The sequence below is a fragment of the Octodon degus genome, unplaced genomic scaffold (assembly GCF_000260255.1).
Source record: "Octodon degus isolate 3935 unplaced genomic scaffold, OctDeg1.0 scaffold00063, whole genome shotgun sequence".
In the NCBI taxonomy this organism is placed as follows: domain Eukaryota; kingdom Metazoa; phylum Chordata; class Mammalia; order Rodentia; family Octodontidae; genus Octodon; species Octodon degus.
In genome coordinates, this window is record NW_004524639.1 from 7,654,133 (window position 1) to 7,670,559 (window position 16,427).

Below are 16,427 nucleotides of genomic sequence, written 5' to 3' on the forward strand. Positions count from 1 at the left end.
CTTTGTGGAAGCAGCCACTTAAACAACTGAGCTAAGGCCAGGCCCCCGAGATCAGATCTTAAGCATTATTTATTTACCACTGATAGTATAAAAAGAAAACAAACAAATCTGTAGAATGATGCAGGGGGGAGCTCAACTTTTAAAAACCACATCCAACTGTTGCAAATCATGCTAGATGTATGTTCTTGATAACTTTATTTATTTATTTATTTGGTACAGGGTCTCACTATGCAGCTCAGACTCATAGTGACCTTTGTTTCAGGCTCCCTAGCACTGGGATTACAGGCGTGTGCCACTGTGCCCAGGGTTCCAGAGCCAGCACGGCATGCGGTGGCGCTTAGACCACTGAGCTATCTACCCAGCCCAACATTAATTACTGATAAAAGGAAAAACATGACATTCTTAGGCACATTCTATGAATTTAGTTTATGACAGTGTGTTTAAATTTGTTAAACACAAAAAGGACACTACCTTAAAAAGATATCACTATCTGTAATAAGCTTGCTTCCTGACAGTTCAAATTTAACTACTCTTCCCCAAGATGACTGAAATTATTATATATCACAAACATATGCCAATAAAAATTTAGATATGCAACTCCCCCCAAACTTGAGTACTCTTTTCTAACTTTGGCTCCAATTCCTCAGTTTTCACTTAATTTTGCATGGCAGGTAGTACCTTTATATACAAAATGAATGAACTGTACACCAGCCATTTCACATGTCAACAAAAGACCCCATTTGCTGCTTGACTGACAGTGTGAGAATGGCTATAAGGCTGATCATGCAATGGTCTACCCTGGTACGTCACAAAGACAGCTTAGGGCAACAGAACCAATTTCAAACCTTGTATCATATGTGTTTCTTCAAGCCATATACATTACAGTCAGTATTAAGCTTAAAATATCTGGACAAACATATAAACACAAATCATCACATGTACACGATGCTATTGATTTAGCCATAAACCTAGTCTACTGAACAGTGAAGGTGTGCATTCTTCCATTTTTAGTTATTTATAGTAGTGACCAATCACATGCTACAAAGTGATTTATATTACAATGTTGTGACCTCAATTCAATTCAATTCAATTCAATTCAATTCAATTCAATTCAATTCAATTCAATTCAATTCACCAACATTTACCAATTGCAGCTACATTCCAGGCACCTATATGGGGTACTATGAATATACAACTAAGATAGTTCCTGTCCTCATAGAGCTCACAGCCTTTCAGAGCATACAAACACATATGCTCCTAATAATGTAACAGGTTAATATTTTAAGGAAAGAGGACGATTATTTCTGGTTAGGAGGTAGGTGGATGAGTTGGGGAAAGAAGTGACTTTTTGAATTAGGCTTTGAGAACCAAGTATAGTTCTTTTAGGAGGGGAAATAAAATCCAAATAGAAATGAGTATAAGTAAAACATATCAGAAAAGGAGTTAAACAATTACCTGAGTCATAAAAGGACAGTGGCAGTATAGTTTAGGGAGTTTTGGAAAAGGAAATGTGAACCTCAGTTTGGACTGTGCTAAATTTAAGGTACATAGGGAGACTCAGGGGATGCCTGTTAGTCAGTTGACATAGTACTCAGCAATGTTGACTTCCTGCTGTGGAGCTGACAGATGACAATGAAGTGATGGCAGCAGAAATGAAGACCAAGTGTGAGGAGCAGAACGATGCCCTAGGGTGGGTATCTACTCTCAGCAACAACACTGTGGTGAAAGACACTGGGAAAAAGAACAGTTTCTCTAACCAAGACCCCAAAGGTGGACCACAGTGATGGAGGGAAAGAAGTGAGAGAGTGAGCCACAAAGTCTAGGCTGTAGGGGCCGGGGAGATGGCTCAGTGGAATAAGTGCTTCCCTGGCAAGCGAAAGGGCCTGAGTTCAATCCCCAGTTCCACCAAAAAACAAAACAAAACAAAAAAATCCCCCAAAACCAAAAAAAAAAAAAAAAAAAAAAAACCCCAAAAAAAAAAAAAAAAAAAAAAAAAACCCCCAAAAAAAAAAAAAAAAAAAAAAAAAAAAAAAAAAGCCCAAAACCAAACAAACCAAAAACACACAAAAAAAGCAAAGTCTAAGCTAGCTGCGCTTCACTGGGGACCAGTGGAAAGCAGGCATGCCAGTTGAGTCCATGTTGTAAACTGCAAGCCTAGTATGTCACTCCTGGAAGCTCCATGCCACAAAACAGAGGCTCCTAGATGTGCAGGGCTGAATGGGACCCAAGCCTGCTACCCGCTCCCTTGAGTGCCAGCAGATGGTTCCCCTCATGCAGCCCAGTAGACCCCAAAGCAAAGCACTTTCCTCTCCACAATGTACCACAAGCAAATGCCTGATTCCGCCTCACAAACTGAAGATAAAGTGAGGAAAAATGAATGAGGGGAGACCTGCTTGCTCCACAGTGGGGGGCAGAAGCCCCATGCATCACGGAGCTCATCCGTGAGTGTGGACATCAACATCAAGGATTCTGCAGGCTGATGGTGCACCCTGAGGTACAGAACTTGGGATACATTGCCAACAAGTAGCTACTGGCCACAGGTGTAGTCAACATGTGGCCTAGAAGAACACATGCCCTTGAGGAATGCCACCAACAGCTACCCCAGGGTTGGCATCTCCCCAGAAGCCCTCATGCTCTGCCCTTTAACTTTTGGATGACTTGGTAGCTTTGCGGTTCTCTGTCCTAGCTGGCCTTTACATTTTCTGGGTATTAAGAATAGAACTTGCCCTCCCCCCACCTTGTAGGCCCTGTTGTCCCTGTGTAGCTCCCTGCCCTCCTTCTTTGCTCTGATCAGTACCTGGACAGCCTCCACAGGTCTAAACACAGCGCTGTAGCACATTACAGGGTCCCCCTTCAGCCACTTGGGTTTGGCTAGATTTAGTAGGTGAATGACTGTAAATAGCAGGAAGGGCAGCATGCATTGCTATTGGGTCCCTGTCCTTCCCTGTGGTACTGTCTGACCTGGAAGGCAGATCCAAAAGCCTGCATTGATATAATGTTGCAGTGTGTAGCCAGTGCACAGAAGTGAAAAATCAAGATTAGCTGTGTGACTAGCCCAGGAACTCAGCCTCTTGGGCAAAGGGCTGCCTCCATGTGTCAGCAAGAGTCACAGAGGCTGCACTGTAGCAGCATGTCCCACTGGAGCATGGGCTGCTGAGGTGATCAGTCTTCCATCATTAAGCAGAGCCCCGAGAGGCCCTAGGCACACACCCAGCAGCCTATGCATGGCAAGGGTGGCCATCGACCATGTCGGGCCACTTGTGTGTCCCTAAAGAGCAGCCTTTACCTGGCTGAGTTTGTAAGGTGGCAGGACCTGACCTGACAGCACAGCAGGGAGTAGGGAACCACTGTGGGGTGTAGGTGAGGTGGGGAATACTGTCACTGAGGGGAGCTTGGAGTCAAAAGTTTTCTGAGACAGAAAAACCTGACACTGATTACATATTTGATGAGGGATTATCCTTGTGTTTAGGTGAGGTAATGGCATTATAGTTTTGCTTCCTTTTTAAAGGAGCCTTTCTAGCGAAATCTCCTGAAAAGGTTTACACAGTATATGATATTTGCTAAAAAGTACCTGTGGAGTGAGCCAGTATAAGTGAGGCAAGCTGGTATGAGCTGGCAGGGGACAGACATTGCGGCGTGGGGGTTGCCATCATCTGGATCACTACACTTTCTATCAGTTTTGGCTTTTTTTTTGCGGAACCAGGGATTGAACTCAGGCCCCTGTGCTTGCCAGGGAAGCACTTATTCCACTGAGCCATCTCCCCGGCCCCTAGTTTTGGCTTTATTAGGATCTAGGACCAATTTCTCCAGAAGTGTAGGACCTGGGTTGGGATGATCGGTCATAGCAGCAGAATACTCACACACACAGAAGAACTACATGCGGGTGACATAGTACACAATGGAGAACTCTAAGTAGAAACTGCCTGTAAGTGAGAAGCATTTACATTACCGTCTATCGCAGAAGGAACTGAAGTTGGAGAGACACTTAATATGAATTGCTGTCCTGGGCATATGAAACATAGGTTGCTGATAATAAACGATCGAACAGAACTGTTGAAATGCCATTGGGAAGGATTCTGTCACTCATGTAACTTATTCTTATGTATGGAAAAACAAGCAAAGAGGAGGACTTCTTATTTTCTAAAGAAAATAAACTAGCTTATGGAGGAAAAAACCCCAAAACCAAAATCAACCAATCAAAAATGCCATAGTTTACAGAGCAGAAATAAAAAGCCCCAAGAGGCTGGGTGTGGTGGCACTTGGCCTGTAATCTAGGCACTCAGTATGGAGATTGTTGTGAGTTCGAAGCCAGCCTGGGCTACAAAGGGAGTTCAGGGCTAGCCTGAGCTACCCTGTGACACCCTGTCTCAAACACACACACACACACAGAAAATTCAGGGCCTGTGAGACAGCTCAGTGATCTAAAGCACCTGTTTAGGCAAGCTTAGGCAGGTGCAGGGGACTGCTGTTCGATCCCCAGGGGGTACTGAGCCAGCCACACACACAGAATAGGGCCAGCCAGATAGCTCAGTGAATTAAAGCACCTGCTCAGGCAGTAATAGGTTCAGGGGTTCGATCCCCAGTGAGCTGTGCCAGCCCCCCTCGACCTCGGGGCACCCTGAGAGAGCAATTGAGACTGGATGTGGTAGCACGCTTACAATCGCAGCACTGGTGAGGCTGAAAACAGGAGGAATACTACGAGTCCGATCTACGTAGTGAGACCCTGTAGAACCTGTACTAAATACATAAGGAAAGCACCAAAAGTATGTTACAGAACACAAAAGCACTCTACCACTGAGGTACATCCCCAGCCCTTTTATTTTTAAAAAATTTAATTAATTTATTTTTATGTACTTAGTATAGGGTCTCACTCCACAGATCGGACTCATAGTGATCCTCCTGTTTTCAGCCTCACAAGTGCTGGTAGGCATACACCACCATGCCCAGTCTCAATCAACGTCTTTGGGGCCGGCATGGCATACAGGTTATCAAACTCCGGTCCCTGCACCTGCCCCAGCCCTTTTAAATATATATTGTTTTGTTTTTTTTTTTAATTTGAAACAGGGTCTTACTAAAGGTCTTGCCCAGGCTGGCCTTGTAGTTGTGATCTTCCTGCAAGGTCTCCAAATGGCTGGAATCACAGGCATCACTTCCATGCCCAGTAGGAGGGTTCTTAAGACTGGATGTGCCAAGAGTGTTGCCATACAAGCTGAAAATTAAGAGGGCTTGGGATGTGCCAATTTGGAGGCCTGTCACTAATTCCTTTTGACAGAAGCCTCAACAGGTAAGAAGATGAGAAGGTAGAGACAAGAGTGGATATCAGCTTAATAACAATTTACCTCACTTCTGAAAAGTAAGCTTTTCTACTTCATAAAATTCGTCTGTACACCTTGGCTCAGCTTAGGTTCAACAAATGCCTCACTTAATCTGTTTCCAGCCTCTATAATGCCAATCTGCCATGTGACTTTCTAATCTCCAGGTAGGGCTTGCAGCACTAAGCCATGGGCACCCCACCTGCCCTGAGGGCATCTTGAAGTGCCAAGATTCAGAGGAGAACACTGGGAAACGCCAGTGTTGACTCACACTGCAGGGGAGAGGGAGGGTGGAAGTAGTTACCTTACATCATTTCTACCACTTTGCAGTTCACAAGTGCTTTCTCACACATTAGCCTATTTCAATCTTTTCGGTTACATTTAAATGAAATTTTAGGACACAGGTCAAATTATAGAAATTATATTTTTCTTTTTTTGTGGTACCTGGTATCAAACCCTGGACCTTGCACTTGCCAGGCAGGTGCTTAAACTGCTGAGCTATCTCCCCGGCCCTAGAAATTATATTTCTTTTCAGATTCTCAATCTCTAGAAATTCTAGTGCATTCTAGTCCTTGCTACTTTGCACTGAGCTGTAAGAAGACTTGAGCATTACTAGCCAAACTGCACCTCCTGAACTAGCCTGTTTTATACTTTTGGGCCACACTGGTGAAATTTCTCATATGTAAGTCTCAGAGTGAATGAGCAGCATAATATACCCAAAGTATGGCGTGTGGGCCCCAGTCTGCCTACAAGAGGTTGTGTCATTCTCAGTGCAACCTCCTCGACAACTGTGTTGCCTTTCACAACCAACTCAGTGTTTTGCAGCTGTCTCCAAGATTACTACTGTCATTTGGAAAAGCAAGGCAAACATGCATACATACTGCTTTTCTTTCGGTGATACCAGGGATTGAACTCAGGACCTTGCGCTTGCCAGGCAAGCATTTATTCCATTGAGCTATCTCCTCAGCCCTCAAACATGCATATATAAATAAAACTCTTAAGTCAATAACAACAATAAACAGTTCATAAACATAGTTACTTCTGGATGCATATGGGGGTAAAAATGTGTATATAGGGATGGCTGTGGCTGGACTTGCTACTATTTATCGCCTATATTTTTTATTTTTAAACCTGCAAGTTGTATTATTACCTCTTCCTAAAGTCTCCCTTCATTCTGCAGCCACACTTTATACCTGACCTCTTTTTTCATGTGGAAAAGGAAGCATCCTAGAAAGAGAATGGTAGCGACTTCAAAAACAACATCAGAAAATAGAGCTCATCCCCCTAAGTGACTACTCAATTTCTAGCTGTCATGCAAGCAATTTTAATTTGATTAACTTTAATTAGCTCAACTTCCCAACAGATGAGACATTTTCATTCTTAGCTTTTTTAGAAAGCAGAGAGGACTATTTTTCTTTATGTCAGAGTGTCCTATTATAGACTGCATGGCACTGACAACTTCGAAGCGCTTGTTTCCAGACTGTATCTTCATTAAGGCCCTACTAATGATGCTAAGCTCCTGATTTTCTTAAGATTGCAATGTGGTCTGAAGTGCTTTTCAAAAAAACTAGTGAGTAAGTTGGGCTGGGGATGTAGCTCCATGGTAGAGTGCTTGCCTAGCCATGTGAGGCCCTTGGCTCTAACAGCCTACACAACAAAACAAGGGCATAAGAAAGAAAATAGTATGCTGCTTCTCTCTTGGCAGTCAGATGTTAACAAAAACCTCAGAAATAGCCAAGTACTGTATACTGTAACTGAATAAGGAATGACTATACAGCTACTGGAATGACCATTGCTTGACAATGAAGATATACTACGTTTTTCTTTTCTTTTTCTGCAGTACTGAGGATTGAACCCAGGGCCTTGTACATGCTATTAGGTAAGGGCTCTTTACCAGAGTTGTAGCCTTGTCCGACACCCCACCCACCCAAATCTGAGAGGTTCTCACTAAATCGCCCTGGCTTGGCTTGAATTTGCAATGCCCCTGCCCCTCATTTTATTATTCTTATTGAGCTCGGATTCCAGGTGTGCATCATTGTGTGCAGTGCCTTTCACCCTATCTGACAACTAAGCTAAACTATCTCACGTGGTTACTTAGGCTTAACAAGTTCATTCAAATGAGTTACAGGGTCCGAAACCTGCCAGTTTTACAATCTCACCTTTTGAGGTTTGTTTTGATTTTGTCATACTCACCTTCCAGCCACTTAACACATGTTCAATGGGGGCAAAGTCTGGCTGCTCCTTCTCCAAGGGAAACACCAGCTGCTCTGCTTGCCGATTCTTCACAACGATCGGATCCCACTTGGAGAGGGTCTGTGATGTTTTATTGAAAGCTACTTCTCTGTGGATCTAAAGCAGGCAAAGTACAGTACAGAAAAGGAAGGGACCATGAGATTACGAGTTAAACTCAAAAGACTATCAAGAGATCAGGAGAGATCAGGAGCCAATGTTTCTTTCTTTTTCCTTTTTTGTATTTTAGAGAAGGGTCTACAGGGTGTTCAGGGTCTACTAGATTGGACTTGTAGTGATCCGCCTGTTTACAGCCTCCCAAGAGCTGGGATTACAGGTGCGTGCACCACGCCCAGTTGCACCCCAGAGGCAGGGCTGGCCTGGCAGGCCCAGGGATCAAACCCCTAGCCCCTGCACATGCAGGCATACGATTTAATCCACTGAGCTATTTGGCTGGCCCTTAGGAGGTAATGTTTCTTAGCCCAAGAAAGCACCAAGACACTAGCAGTTAACTTGCTCACTTCTCAGTACTGCAAATGCCCCTCATTTTATTATTCTTATTCCTATTGTTTGTGGTGGCACTGGCAATTGAACCCAGAGGGCCTTCACACTGAACTACATCTCCAGCTCTTTTTAATCTATTTTTATTTTGCGACATGATCTTTCTGCCTCAGCCTTCCAGGGTGCTGGAATTATAGGCATGTAACACCATATGTGGCTGTTCCTAGCTTATTTTTAATCTTGTCCTTAGGGAGGAAAGCACAATTCTCCCTACTCCCATTTTCTGGGCCTTTTCTCTTCTTTTGCATTACAGTATTTTCCCTCATCTATTCACTTTTTTCCCTTTAACAACTTGCTCCTCAGTCACTTACCCTTTCAACCTCCTCTTTGTTAAGAGGCAATTCCACAGCCTTCTTGGATTTAACTCTACTCAGTTGCTTTTTCACAGCAGCCAATGAAGATGAAGTTTTAGAGGGCTCAAGAAGATCCAAAAGGAGCAGCTTTTCTCCAGATCCTGAGGAAAGGCCAAACTTTCTGGTCAGACTGAGAAGTAAGGCAAATATCTCAATATTAAGTCAGAAGTGGCCTCAGAAAATGCTGTTGATTAGCAAATGTACAGGGAAGCAGGACTAATTCTCTTGCTTCAATCCTGATACTGTCTTTCTCCTCCACCACCAAATATGCTGGGGGATGGAAGAGAGGAAAAAAATATTCACCCCAATTCTAGTCACTTGCTTTTCCCTTGGTCTCTCTGCTTCCACTCTCCCCTTGTTACAATTCATTTCCTGAGTGCATATAGCAGCCAAGTGATCTTTTAAAGAATGTGTATCATAGCATGTCACAGTCCTTCTGAGAGCCTTCCAATGCTCCCTAGTATATGTGGAATCTCATCAACCAAAATGACACCGGATATGGGATCTGGTCTCTGTCTACCTCTCCACCCTCAGACCACTGTTATACTCTATTCAAGTCAGAATTTCTTCCCAGTGTTCAACAGGCTGTGTTTCTTCCCGAAAGTCTTTGCACAGCAGTTCCCTTGACCTTATTTCTTTCTCTTATCTTTGCATCATTTCCTGTCATTCAGATCTCAGCTTCAATTCTGCCTCTTCAGGGACCTTTCATGACCAAGCAAACTAAAGCATCCCCATGGTCCCGACTGTACCATCCTGCTTCAATACTCATACCCTGTGCCAAGTGCAAGGCCCACATGACCATGTCTTACTCTTCACTGTAGCCTTAGCATCTCATCTTTTGTTTGTTGTTTGGAGACAGAGTCTCACTATATAGTTCAGGCTTGCCTTGAACTCACCATATAGCCCAGGCTGGTCTCAAATTCTTGGATCTTCACGCCTCAGCCTCCAGAGTACTGGGGTTATAGGTGTGTACAACCAACATTCAGGTGTCAAATAAAATCTTAATCCTTAAACAGGGCATGGTGGTGCACCCTATAATCACAGTACTCTACAGGCTGAGGCAGGAGGATCGCTGCAAGTTGGAGGCCAGCCTAAACTATACAGACCTGAGGTCCATTTCAAAAAAACAAACCAAAGAAACCAACAAAACTTTAAAAAAAACTGCTCTAGATCAGCAATGGCAAACCTTTCAGAGCTTTCAATGATACAAACAGCCCACTGTAGCATGCGTGCCATAGGTGTGCCACCACTGTTCTAGGTGAAGCCCCTTGAATATGTAACCTGACTTCTCTGAACTCCTGGTAATGAGAATATCTGTCTGCCCCAACTCGGTGTTATGAGAACTGAGATACAATGAAATTGTGTTGGGCACAGTGGTACATGTCTCTGCAATCCCAGCTATTCCAGAGGCGAGGGCAGCAGGATCACAAGGTTGAGCCCAGCCTAGAGAACTTGCAAGATCTTGTCCTGAAGTAAAAACAAAAAGCTAGAGACATAGGTCAGTGCCCTTCTGTGTTTAATTCAGAAACCTATCATTAAAGAGCCATACAGACATATAGTATGACTGAGAGGCAGCTGACTCCCCGCCCCCAGCACTGGACTTAAATCTAGGACCTTGATTTTGAACCACATCACCATCCCTTTAAAACATTTTATTCTGAGACAAGTTCTCATTAAATTCCAAGTTACCCAGGCTGGGTTTGAACCTGTGATCGTCCTGCCTCAGCCTCCCAGAGTGCTGGGATTACAGGTGTGCATCACCACATCTGACTGAGGCAACTATTTTCATTTGTGTTCCTTTATCCCATAAGGATCTCATTCATCTCCATAAAGGGTTTGAGTTTAGCCTCTAAGGCTTCCTTCTAAAAAAATGGAAGAAACACAAGGGTATCTGAACACCATTTTATACCTACACTCACAGGTGAACATTTATAGTATAACAATAATCACATTAAAACAGTTTCTAGAGGCTGAGGTGAGCGTTTTGATTTTGTTTTTTGGTTTTTTTGTGGCGTCAGGGATTGAACTTGGGACCTTGTACTTGCCAAGCAGGCACTTACGCTGTTGAGATATCCCTAGCCCAAGCAGTTTGATTTTGGAACCCATAAGCTGCCATGTATAGGTACCTTGCTTTGTGCAACTTACCTTCAGAAGAGACATTGAACTCTGACACCTTCAAACAAGCCTCAGATCTCTCAGCCAATTTCCACCTAAAATTGGGCAAAACAATATAACAGATGTGGGAAGGTAGCTATGCTCACCACTATACCACCAATGCTAATATAACAGATGTGGGGGAAACAAGTATTTCTCTCTTGAAAGAAGGCTTCGGTTTCATACATTGTCCTTCTAGGCTCAGGCTTTTATCACAATAAATCAGTAAGTCTATTCCTAACAGGGACTTGGCAGTTTAACCTTCATCTCCTCTACATAGAATCAGCCTGTCACAAATACAAGGTAATACAATGAAACCATAACATAGAACACATTGGATTTGGACTAAAAAACATCTGCATTTGAATCTTGGATCTGTTTCTTACGATCTGGGTGACTTTGGGAATAATTGAATTAACTTGTCTTTTTTTTTTTTTTTTTTTTGGAATCTTCGCCTCTGTCCTTTTTTCCCCCATAATTTTATTGATAAACAAATAGCAATGAGACAGTTTCAAATCAAATTGGTAGGACAGTTTCAATAATTAACACATTGCATATTCTCTTCCCAGTGGTTAATTGCTGTTGAATTAACTTTTCTAATGGGGATAAATAATGCATAATTAATGCCTCAGAATATTTTTGTTATTATTTTTTGAGATAAGTTCTTGCTAGGTAGCCCAGGCTGGCCTCAAGCTCACAGTGATCTTCTTGTGTCAGCCTCCTGAGTGCTGGGATTGCAGGTGTGTGCCACCATGTCCAGCTCAAAACATTTTTAAGTGTGAATTAAATACGGAGTTCAATGTGTGAAGGCCTAACACAATAATCGCAATAAGGATAATGATAGTTAACAACAATTATATAAAGCTTATTATACTCTAGGCACTGGTATTAAGGTTATTGCATTAGACACTCAACAAATGTTAACTGCAGAGAAGTCTCACGGGGTCAGCTAGTGATAATCTGCCCAAGCTGATGGGAATGTTACCTCTTTTTTCCATCAAGAGAACCGATTGATTCCAGAAGCTTTTGATGCTTTCTCTCCTCATCGCTGTCCCCCTAGATATAAAAAAGGAAAAACCATTAGAATGATGACAGGAGGAAAACGACAACATGGAAACCTCGGTCCATGTGAAAACCCTGGTTCTTCTACTCGGCAATCTGGTGCAGTTTTGTGTGCAAATATTCTAAGTCCAAAACTAAAGAACTTTAAAATCCAAACTCCCTCACTTTTAAAGAAAAAAAAAATTGGTAGCAACTTTAGAGCTAAAAGTCACACCTCCTTTCTAACTTGTTTGTGGAAGAAAAGAATTTACAATGATGCTTCTGTATAGGATAAATAGTTTGATCTGACACAGAAACCCTGGTCTATAGTGTAAGTTACAGCCATGATTACCAAGGCAGCTTTTCTGAGGGGGAAAACAGCAATCACCAGGGAAAAAAAAGCCAACAACAAAATAAACCCCAACTGCTTGTTAAAATAGGTGGTCTGTGAGCATACTCTGCCTACTCAGAAAAAAATGTAAGCTGTTTCGTTGGGGGAGTAAATGTAAAATTCCTATAGTATCTATTTGAAATTTAGCTTAAAATACCTATGCATATTGCCGTCAGATAATCAAATTTTGACATAAATTCAGACTTGGGAAATATAATGAGGAACATGTGTTTTGGTGTTATAAACTAAGCAACTTGAAGATAAGGTAATTTATGTAGTTCTCAACTTTGATGGCACTTATACATGAAACATTAAGTAATTGTAATTTACTTGTGAAACCACTACAAGTACATTGTACAGTGTTCCCAACTGTTTCCTTAGCAGTAATGTGTTCTCTACTCTAATTCTGATGGCAGGTTAGCAGTCATCACGCACCTCATCTTCACTGGCACTCAACGCGTGGTTTGGCAAATCCACTAGTTCTTCCTGCTGGCTCAAAGCCAGAAGGCTGTTTAAAAAAGGTAACAGAAACATTAGCATTCAAAATAACTTTAGGGCAGGCCAGATAGCTCAGTGGATGAAAGCACCTGCTTAAGCAGACACAAGGACCCAGGTTCAATCCCTGGTGTGCCATGAAGACCCCGCCCCCGGAACAGGCTGAGACTGTGACTGAGACTGAGTGGAGATTGAGACTGGGCATGGTGGCGTAATCCCAGTGCTTGGGAGGGTGAAAACAGGAGGATCACTAGGAGTCAGATCTGTGTAGTGAGACCCTGTACTAAATACATTATATAAACAAAAATAAAATAACTTTTACCCTATTGAAACAATCTCTAATATATTTTATCATTAGTTCTCAATATAAAAGTGCCCTATTTCAATCTACAGATAGGAGGGAAAATTAAAAGGATTGAGATGTGCTGTCCATACATATCAACTTCCCACACTGAGTGTATTAGGTATTGTGAACATATATCCACCTGCTGAAATTTTATTTTTAAACAGGGTGTCGCTATGCAGTACAGGCTGGCCTTGGGCTCACTTTGTAGCCCAGGCTGGTCTAGAACTCACAGCAATCTTTCTGCTTCAGCCTCAGGAGTGCTGAAGAAAGAATTTTGCACCACCATGCCTGGCCAAAGGAATAGTCTTGTCCTTCAACAGAGGTGCAAACCAAGCAGTATGAATGCCTTTGGAAATCTGTTACGTCATTACATTTAAACCAATTTAAAGTCAGGCATTCCCTCCAAAGTAAGCAGTGCTTGGGGTCAGGGAGATGGCTCAGTGAAATTAAGCGCTTCCCTGGCAAGAACAAGGGCCTGAGTTCAATCCCCGGTTCCGCCAAAACAAACAAACAACACCACGCAACGCAAAACACCCAAAAAGCAAAGCAAGCAGTGCTTAACCAGGATTTTGCCACCCCTAGGAAAGATGGCCAAAACACTGTTTCTGGCTCCGAAAGTAAGGCAGTTCATGATTAATACTTCTAGGCATCCTCCACACGTTAGACACCTTCACAAGCGCGCACCCCACTCAAGTGTTATATTGACAATGTGTTTTTAGGAATGGAGAAAGAGAGAATTGGTTAGAAGCAACAGAATAAACCCTTTTCTAGGGACATGATTGGCAAAGTGGGTGCTTAACTAGGAGACTGCTACCCAGAAACAGATGTCCTATGACGTAACAGTACATATGGGTATTTGCGAGTGAAACATTACCAAACGTACGACATTTAGTGTTCCCACGGTGGGGGAGGGGCACATGAGACACCAGAGTGTTGCAAAAATGTCGTGGATGAGTGCCGTAAACTCACGCACCGCCGACGCGAGGGTTAAAGCAGGCTGCAGGGGGGAGGGGAGGGAAGCACAGGAGGAGTCACGTGACGAGGAAAGTGAAATTAACTTAGCTGCGGAGAGTAAGAGCCAGCTTCAGGACCCAGGCAGCTAAAAAGCTGAGAAGCCGCGCAGACAAATGAGATGAAAAGGGCTTTAGATGCTGGATCCCAGGGGTAAGTGGGTCTTGTGAGAGGAGCGGCTGCCCTTGGCTGGAAAGTGTCTTCCATTCCCTAACGAACAGGGAACTCGACCCGCGGAGGCTCCGAAGCTCCCTCCCCTTGGCTCCTTACCCCTCCGCCACCCGGGTCGCGCTCTGCTCGGCAGCCTTCATCGCTCACATGGGGCCAAGAGCGGAAGCCGAAAGGAAAGCGATTTCCGTGCCGGCCTCAAAACGAGTTCTGCTTTCGCCAATCGGATGCGGCTCAAGGCGTCACTTCCTCTTGGTGCCACGAGGGTGGAAACTGGCGACCGAGGTGGGTCGGGGCCTCGCGGCTGTGGGGCGGGCTTGGGCGGGCGGAGCTCGGTGTCCCCACCCAGCCTGGCTCCGGCGAGCCGCTGTCGGGCTTCAGTCTCCGGCTTCGGCTGTTCCTGTACCCCTGCTTCCGGAGCCCAGGTCTTGGGCGCTGCGTTGGGATGGAGCCCTGGCCATCTCCCTTCTCCGCCTGGTGTAAGCCAGGGCGCGCAGGGCGGGCCCAGGTGACTCGGGAACGGAGCAGGTTTCCTCCCATCTTAGGGAAAATCCCTTTGGATTGTTGCTTCCTCTAATTACAATTCTGTGCTCCTCTTCCTCCATAGCAAGATTTCATCCAAGAATGGGCTCTGTGGCTTCACTTCCTCTCCTCTTGTAACTTTTAGTTGGGGTTTATGTTGGTGTTTGGTGCCGAGGCTGGAACCAAGGGCTTCCTGCTTGCTAGGCAAGCGTTCCTGCGCTGAGCTAAATCCCCAGACCTCTCTAAACTTTTAAAAATTTCTCCTGTTTTTTTTCTTTGTGGTGCTAGAGATTGGACACAGGGCCTCATGCATGCCAGGCAGGACTTCTGAACTACCCAGCTCACCCAGTGTTTCTTTATGTTTTAAAAAGTAGAACCGGATGGGGGGGCACAAGGCTGGAAACCCAGCACGTGGGAGGCTGAGGCAGGAGGGTTAGCACAAGTTCAAGGGCAGCCTGGGCTACATATAGCAAGACCCTTTCTGAAAACAAAAACAAAAATGCAGAAAATAATACTCAAAAGCATTCTTTTGGCCGAACCAGGGATTGAACTCAGGCCTTTGTGCTTCCCAGGGAAGCGCTTATTCCACTGAGCCATCTCCCCAGCCCCTCAGAAGCATTCTTGCCATCTATTATTTTAAGCCATTCCCATCTTGTTTTGCTCCATTAGTCTACTGAACTTGCTCTGGAGGAGATGGCGACTTCTTTCCATCTTCCCAGAATTTTTGTGATATTTGATAGTTGGTTTTTAAAATTTTTGTTCAAGGAAATGCTTTTGGTCGTCTTTTTTTTTTTTTTTTTTTTTTTTGTATTTTAGGGAAAGGTCCACAGGTGTTCAAGGTCTCACTGCTAGATTGAACTCATAGTGATCTGCCTGTTTACAGCCTCCCAAGAGCTGGGTTTACAGGTGCGCGCCACCATGCCCAGTCTCAATTGCCATCTCAGCGCATCCCAGGGACAGGGCCAGCAAGACAGGCCCAGGGATTGAACCCCTGGCACCTTGCCATGCTTGCAGGTCTATTATATGCCCAAACTCTAGACATTGGGCATACACTGGAACAAAGCAGATATGCCTCATGGCTTCAAGGAGTTTAATTTTTTGTTTTCTTGTTTTGTGTTTTTGAGGCAAGGTCTTGCTATGTAGTCCAGATGGCGTTGAACTCACTACTGTATAGTCCAAGGCTGCTCTCAGCCTCTCGATGATCGTCCTGGCTCAGCCTCCCCAGTTTGCTGGTACCAAGGTCTGCATCACCACATCAGGTCAAGGGCTTGCTTTCTAGTGGAATGAAAGACAATTTTGACTTGTTAAAACTTGCTTCTGGGTTCCACAACCACCCTCTTCTGGTATTTTAGCTTCATGAGCATTTTCCCCAGTCTTCTTGATGGTTGCTTTCTTTGTTCTTACTCGCTGAATAATGATACCCCCTAGTACTGTGCTCTCGGCCCCTGCTTATTGCACACACATTTACTAAGCCTGCAAACTCTAAAATCTCCACTTCTAGCCCAGATCTGTTTGTTGGCCTCCAGACAGGCATCTCTGATTGTTTCCCAGCTATACTTTTTGTCTTACAGGCTTGTTTCCATGAGTGTTCTGCTGTTTTCCATTTCTATGATTAGCTCATCAACTACCAGTTAAGGCAGAAGTCGGAAAGTCAAATTAGGCCTCCCTGGGAGTTCCATGGTTGTTATTTCCATGGTTTGTTCCTCGTCAACACTTTGTGGATCTCAAATGTCTCCCTACCTTTACATTGCTGTTGTCATTTTTTTATATCAGAGGTATGAAATTTCAATGAAGTAGTAGCATATTGATGAAGAGCATGAAGGTTTTTTTTTTTTTTTTTTTTT

At 43.9% G+C, this 16,427-nt stretch overlaps 1 protein-coding gene across 2 annotated transcripts in view; it reads right to left on the reverse strand.

Annotated features, from left to right (window-relative positions):
• Utp14a (UTP14A, small subunit processome component) overlaps positions 1 to 14,292 on the reverse strand; it is a 23,455-nt gene extending 9,163 nt beyond the window's left edge. For both annotated transcript variants that reach the window (XM_004634536.2, XM_023718883.1), the window contains exons 1-6: positions 14,164 to 14,292; positions 12,477 to 12,549; positions 11,595 to 11,665; positions 10,601 to 10,665; positions 8,414 to 8,556; positions 7,506 to 7,661 (exon numbers count right to left, since the gene is read on the reverse strand). In XM_004634536.2, coding sequence (XP_004634593.1) covers positions 7,506 to 7,661; positions 8,414 to 8,556; positions 10,601 to 10,665; positions 11,595 to 11,665; positions 12,477 to 12,549; positions 14,164 to 14,204 — 549 coding nt within the window. In that variant the 5' untranslated portion in view covers positions 14,205 to 14,292. The remainder of the gene's footprint in view (positions 1 to 7,505; positions 7,662 to 8,413; positions 8,557 to 10,600; positions 10,666 to 11,594; positions 11,666 to 12,476; positions 12,550 to 14,163) is intronic.
• Between the last annotated feature and the right edge of the window lie 2,135 nt (positions 14,293 to 16,427).